The following is a 6,597-nucleotide window of genomic DNA, read 5'->3' as shown; positions in this document are numbered from 1 at the left end:
TACTGGTATGGAGTGTGGATCAGAACGCAACTGAAAAAAAAAAAAAAAAAACACTAAATCCTTTCTATCAGTTTAGTTTTCTTAAGAAATTTTATTAAATAACGTAAATATTCAGAGGAAGAGGAATATCCCAAAATATCTGGTATTTATAACTGTAACTTATTCTTTAGAAGTCTATATTCTAATTTCCTTCTCTCCTCAGAGTACTTTGGACATAACAATAAAACACGTTCTATTGTCTCTTCTTGAAAACAAAGATCACAATTACCTGATGGATGTTTCCCCATTTTAAATAGTGTACTGTTTAAACCTGTATGACCAAAACATAATCTGGATATAATGTTTTTTTATTTTCTACTTCTTCCTGTTCCCCTCATTTCACCAACTTTCCTTTGAATACTATAAAGCCATCTACCAGTTCTTTCTTCTTCCCACTGCTTCTGCCATTCCCTTAACCTTTTGTTTTATAATAGATTTTATTTCTTCTTTACTAAAAGGAATCAGTATCTCAATGCAACTGTTTTTTGAAGTTTGTTTTGCATATTTGTCTGCCAACTCATTTCCTTTTATTCCTATATGCGATGGAACCCATGTAAAAATGACAATTAATCCCATGGCCTGAATTTTATAAAGTATTAACTGAATCTCAAATAAAAGGTCTGGCCTACTATTAGACTGATTATGTTTAATTGAATATAACGGTGAACTTGAATCAGAACAAATTAAACTTCTCAGAGGACGAACCTCTTCAATCCATCCTAATGCCAGAATTATTCCCATCATCTCCCCTGTAAACACTGAGACGCCATCAGAAATCCTCTTACATTTTTTAATACTAAATCCTGGAACGATAAACGACACCCCATTGTTGCTACTTAAACTTTTAGATGCATCTGTATACACTTGAACATAATCAAAGTATTTATTTTCTATATATGATTGCACTGAGTATGATTCTAAAATATTTCCTTATAAATCCACAATGATTTCATGAAACAGAGATGGATGGACCGGTGATAGTGGAACTGTTTCACTCATTTTTATAGATGATAAATCAAAATCTTTCGCGTCGCTCTCTATCTCCCAACCAAAGGATTTTAAAGTCTTTTTCCCCTTTTCCCAGCTAGGTTTTAAAATTTCTTGACATAGATGGTTTTCATACTGACCCTTTAAATAACTCCAGTAAGATAATCTTAACTGTAATCTTCTGAGGTAAAGTGGTATTTCCCCCATTTCAACTAACAAAGCCGAGATCGGAGTTGTTCTGATGGCTCCTGTACACAACCTCAAGGCTTGATACTGAATAATGTCTAATTTTTTAAGAAGTGTTTCTGATGCTGATCCAAAGGCCAGGCTACCATAATCTAATACAGATCTTATTAAACCTGTATATATCGTTTTCAATGCTTTCCTCTCAGCGCCCCACTCTCTTCCCACCAAACATCTCATAACGTTTAAAACTCTCTTACACTTATCCACTACTTTTTGAATATGTCTACTCCAAGTGAGTTTTTCATCCATCCACAAACCCAAAAATTTAAACTCATTTACTCTTTCTAAATCATGTTTATACAAATACAAGTTTAAATCATTAGATACTTTCTTCCTAGTGAAAAATAAGGTCTTTGTATTATCTATTGGAATTTTAAAACCCCAATTATATGACCACTCTTCTATACTATATATTGCTTCTTGTAATTTCTTAACTATAAATTTCAAGTTCTTACCTCTCTTCCAAATTGCTCCATCATCAGCAAATAATGAACAACCCATACCACTCTCCAAATTGTCAAGCATATCATTAATCATAATAGAGAAAAACAAAGGACTCACAATGCTTCCTTGAGGAGTTCCATTTTCAACAAAATATTTTTCTGACAATTGTTGACCTATTCTTACTTGTATAGATCTATTATGTAAAAAATATTTCATCCAATTAAACATTGATCCTCTAACCCCCATTTTCCCTAATTTAATTAAAAACCCTTCTTTCCACATCATATCATAGGCTTTCTCTATATGTCAAAGAAAACCGCCACCACACTCTCCTTATTAACTTGCCCTTTTCTGATTTCATGTTCTAAACACAAAATAGGGTCTATAGTACTTCTACCTTTCCTAAATCCACTTTGAAATTGCAGACAGCTTCCTCAGTGGAGGAGTTTTTAGTCATTTGACCGTTTTTATAATTATTTAGTAACTAACCGTACAAATTTACATAATTCATCACTGTGTCAGATTCGTGTCACCTGCGGATACAAAAAGCAGGTCATGGAAGAGGATTAGTTGAAGCAAAATATCAATATTACTGTCTGAGCTTAGTTCTGCATAAAACCCGCCCACAAACTTCTGACCAATCACACTCTCCTCTCAGAGCTCCGTACCAGAGGAACAGTTCCTCAGCCAGGCTGCAGCCTGTTTCCACATATTTGCTGCAGGTCAATAACTTGGTGGAATCTGCTGGGTTTCCTTAGACATCAATTTTTTAACTACTTAGAATAACTAATTCCGTACACTTTACTGTTTGATAACTAAGATCAGTTAGAATGTATGGATGTGATTGAATTATAATGATTTTTTTGCAAAGAGAGGACTCTTGTTGTGAAATGCCATCAAATAAATAAACTGAAATGAATTAAATGTAATATTTGCGGTATTCCCAAAGTGATCAATGTTCATTTTATAAAGCTTGCACACGGTGAAGCTCCTGTCAGGCTCGTTCTTCCCAGGTATCGATAAAAACCAAAATGAGTCCAAATGTTTGCTGTTTGAATCTTTCTTTGATTTTTGTAATTTCCTCTGATGTACGTCACCACATTCTGATGTCACTGCACATTTTAAATCGACAATAGATAATTTTATGTGAATTGATTTTTTTGGCCCACCTCTAGTGATTAGACATGCCTTTATGCTTAGAAAATTTAGTCCAGAACTGAGATAAAACAGGTTGAATTTTATAATAATCAGATCAAAGTGACCTTTGCAGTGACATGTTTTCTGCTGGGTATGAATGTGTCTGTTTGTGTGTTTACCTCGTGTCTGTATGTTTAGGAACTTGAGCTCAGTAAATGAGAGAACGAGACGGAAGATGAGAAGCATGCAGGGTTTGGTGGACTCTCTGGTGTGCTACATTCAGCTGGGGGAAAGAGGAGATGATAAGGTAACCCGAATCTCACTAACAAGCTGTAAATAATGCAGTAGTACATACAAAGAGGTCTGATTTCAGAACCATTGGACATCGTTACTGCAGACTGCCTAAAATACCAGCAGCTCTGAGCAGGTAAAAACCCAACAGACATAGAAAGATGACGTCTGATTAACAAAGATGGTGTCATTACATTTGCTCCTGGTGGCCATTATTTGAGATTTTACTGGTTTTCACTAACCCAGTGGTAGTAATTCTATGTGCTGCTGCCAGCCTTGGCCAGGTTTTACTTACATAAGAGATTTTTAATCTTAATGGAATATTTCTGGTGAAATAAAGGCTTATAATAACTATACTATGGTGTATTAGAACCGGGCCACAAACCAGTGAACATGGCCGGGTAAATTATTTCTTACAAGGTTTTTCAGTTACCATGGAACCAGGATGCATGGTTTCTAGATCCAGAAATGTTGCATCCTATTAAGGAAATAGAATAAAAAAATGGAAGACGTATTAAGATTTAACCTACTTTTAAAGGAAAAATTAATGAACCGCTGACAATTTGTGTCTGTTTTTATCATGTGACTTCTAATACACTTCTTTAGGCATAGGGGGCGCTGGGCTCTCTGTGTCAAAAGTCAGAATCTTCTAAACATCTTTTCACAGGCTCTTAAATCAGGAAACATCTGGAACATGCAGTGAGGTGTGCTTCAAGAACCAGGGCTGGGAAACACTCATATAGAGCAACACAACACTCATCTGAAAGTGATTCAGAACAAATGGGAAAAAAATAGAGACTCACACATGATAATAATAACCCACCTTTGACGTTGTCCTGCTCTGGACGGTGAACGACAAAGATCTTGACAAAGAATGTGTTGATATTTTTTGCTTACTTTTTGGGCGTTTTTATTGCAACATATTAGAGTTGAGTGCTTGTTTTACTTTGCAACTTTAAAGTTGATGTAGTGTTTTAAAATGTGTTAAGCATTTATTTCCTTAGAGTCAATAAAAAATGTTCCTTTGCTTTCATCAAATCAGTGAATTTTACAATAAATGAAATATTTGTCTTGGTCTGTCTGAGCACGTCTCACTGAAGACTTGCTTTTCTAATGGACCTGATGTGAAGGGGTCAGAAAAGGGAGTAAAGACATGCAGCAAAGGAACCGGGGACAGGAGCTGAACTCAGGGTGACAGTCTCGGGGTTCTAGCCTCTGTCTATAGCCACTGCATCATGTGACGGCCCATACTATGTGTTTATTGTTAATAAATTAGAAGTTATGTGTTGTTGTTGTGGTTTTACTCCTCAGTGATCCTGCTGTAATTTCTGGAATTGTTCCTATTTTCTCATCCTTTTCAGAAACTAGTGGTTCCTGTTTATGGAAAAGCTCTCTGTTTTTCCAACACGACTCATGTCTGTGGTGTTTTTATTTTCCTGCTTTCTAAATGTGGTTCCAAATATCAGCTGAAACATTTGATGTCACTTTGAATATAAACTACAGTGTCACTTAGTGTGTGTTTGTTGCTCTAGGGCTTCTACATATAGATATTTTAGTCTCAAAAAGCCATGTGTTCCACAACTTCAAATAAAAATAAGTTGCACATAAAATTAATTATGCTTTGAAGTCAACGCATTATGTGAACCATTACTAAAAATTTAAAAAGCAGTCTTCTAGTCTGAAGTTGAATCTTGTGTTTTCTTCCTGTTTAGGGTTTAGAAAACTCCTTGTGTGTGATGAGGAATCTATCGTACCAGCTGTACGTGGAGCTTCCTCCGTCAGTCCGCCTCCACCTGGAGGGCCCATCCAGAGCTTCAGCCTCCAGAACTGATGAGATGATTGGCTGTTTCACTGTGCAGAGCAAAAAGAACAATGAGGTGAGGTCTTTGTCACTGGATGCTAAGACTTCTAAGATTTTTACAGAGGGGCATTTCTTGACCACTTAGGGTGTCAGGAACCAGGGCAGTGTGGTTCCAACAGGCCCACTGGCAATCATGTGCTCTGTGGATGAAGATTGTCCAAAGTGACCTAATTATGTTTTTTTTTACAGCTTCAACACAGGAATCTTCCAAGACTGTCACACCCCAAGGACTCTGAGTGGCTGTGGCACCCGAAGGGCGTGGCCCTCTACAAGCAGGTCCTGCAGAACAGTGAAGGCAGCTCAGCTACAGTGGAAGCTGCTGTTGGAGCCCTGCAGAACATCACATCTGGAGAAGGACGGGTAGGCTCACAATGACAAACAATTCTATTCACTTTATGTCTCTAGCGCCAATTCACAGCAAATGTCATCTGAAGGCGCTTTAGAAAAAAGCACCATTTCAGTTCAATTCCGATTGATGCTGGTTATCAAGCAGTACATTTGGCTCAACTAATTATTTAATTTAGTTTAACAAGTTTTATAACTAAGAAAACCCAGCAGATTGCATCAAGTCATTAACTGCTACTCCATTAGCTATAAAACTGCACAAATTGACATCAAAATATTCTATGAATTCCCTTAATGGAAACACTAATTTTGAAAAAAAAAAAAATTGCGATAGAATGAGGTGGCTTTTCAGCCATATCGAAACAAATGTATTTTACAAAACTCTATTGACAACTCTTTCTTCGCATCACGAGTCACATGATCAACAGCCGAATGTTACTGGTTAAAATGACGAAGAACAGGACCAGGAAGTAGTAGTATGAAAATTGTTTGTTTTTGTTTTTTCAGACAATGTCCAGCTGGCTCCACCAGAGCTCTCAGCATCACAGTTCATAAATAGTTGTTATTCAACATGTTGAATCCATAACTCTTCTGTAAAATTACTGACTACATTTTCCCAAAATGCCACATATGTAGTCGCTCCCAAGTAGGCGGGGCTTGTCGTGCCAGCACCTGAGAAGAGACTCCAACGTCTCCTTTGATTGGCTATTTCCTTTGATAAGTTCAAGTACCATGAAATGAGACATGAGATATGAATACAACTTATGTCACTGTTTACATCTGTTGTTGCCATGATTTATAATGTCTTATTGCGGAGAAAAGTTCAGTCATGTGGTTTTAATTTATTTCTTACTTAGTGGAAACTCTGCAGTTGTGAAATTGTGTTTTTTTGACATCAGCTGAATATAGACAAAGATTTACACATTTGTAATGGAAACAACTACTGACTTGCACCTTTCGCTCCTCCTGGATGCAGCGACAGCAGACAAGTCGTTGACTTTACAGCAGTCCCTCATACCAAGTATCTAAATAAAGAACATGTGAACATTTATATAACAAAATAATCTCACTTAAATATTTACTTCTTGAACTGGTTTAATTCTTTTCATATAATATGTCTATGGAGGAGAAATGAAGCGTAAATGGAGCAGGTTGGAGGAGTGAAGTGTTGTTTGTGTGTGTGTGTGTGTGTGTGTGTGTGTGTGTGTGTGTGTGTGTGTGTGTGTGTGTGTGTGTGTGTGTGTGTG

The 6,597-nt window shown here is 36.7% G+C and overlaps 1 protein-coding gene across 2 annotated transcripts in view; it reads left to right on the top strand.

The window, feature by feature from the left end:
• pkp3b (plakophilin 3b) overlaps nt 1-6,597 on the top strand; it is a 28,013-nt gene that overhangs the window by 16,753 nt on the left and 4,663 nt on the right. The window contains exons 7-10 of one of the 2 annotated variants that reach the window (XM_016679760.1): nt 3,052-3,160; nt 4,857-5,021; nt 5,195-5,365; nt 5,858-6,085. In XM_016679760.1, the coding sequence (XP_016535246.1) occupies nt 3,052-3,160; nt 4,857-5,021; nt 5,195-5,365; nt 5,858-5,905 (493 nt within the window). In that variant the 3' untranslated portion in view covers nt 5,906-6,085. Of the gene's footprint in view, nt 1-3,051; nt 3,161-4,856; nt 5,022-5,194; nt 5,366-5,857; nt 6,086-6,597 lie in introns of those variants that run through there. The other variant, XM_007568243.2, reaches the window with a different exon arrangement.

This window comes from Poecilia formosa, unplaced genomic scaffold, assembly GCF_000485575.1.
Source record: "Poecilia formosa unplaced genomic scaffold, Poecilia_formosa-5.1.2 Scaffold219, whole genome shotgun sequence".
Classification (NCBI taxonomy): Eukaryota; Metazoa; Chordata; class Actinopteri; order Cyprinodontiformes; family Poeciliidae; genus Poecilia; species Poecilia formosa.
The sequence above is the reverse complement of the archived record's forward strand: the minus strand, read 5'-3'. Positions and strand labels throughout refer to the sequence as shown.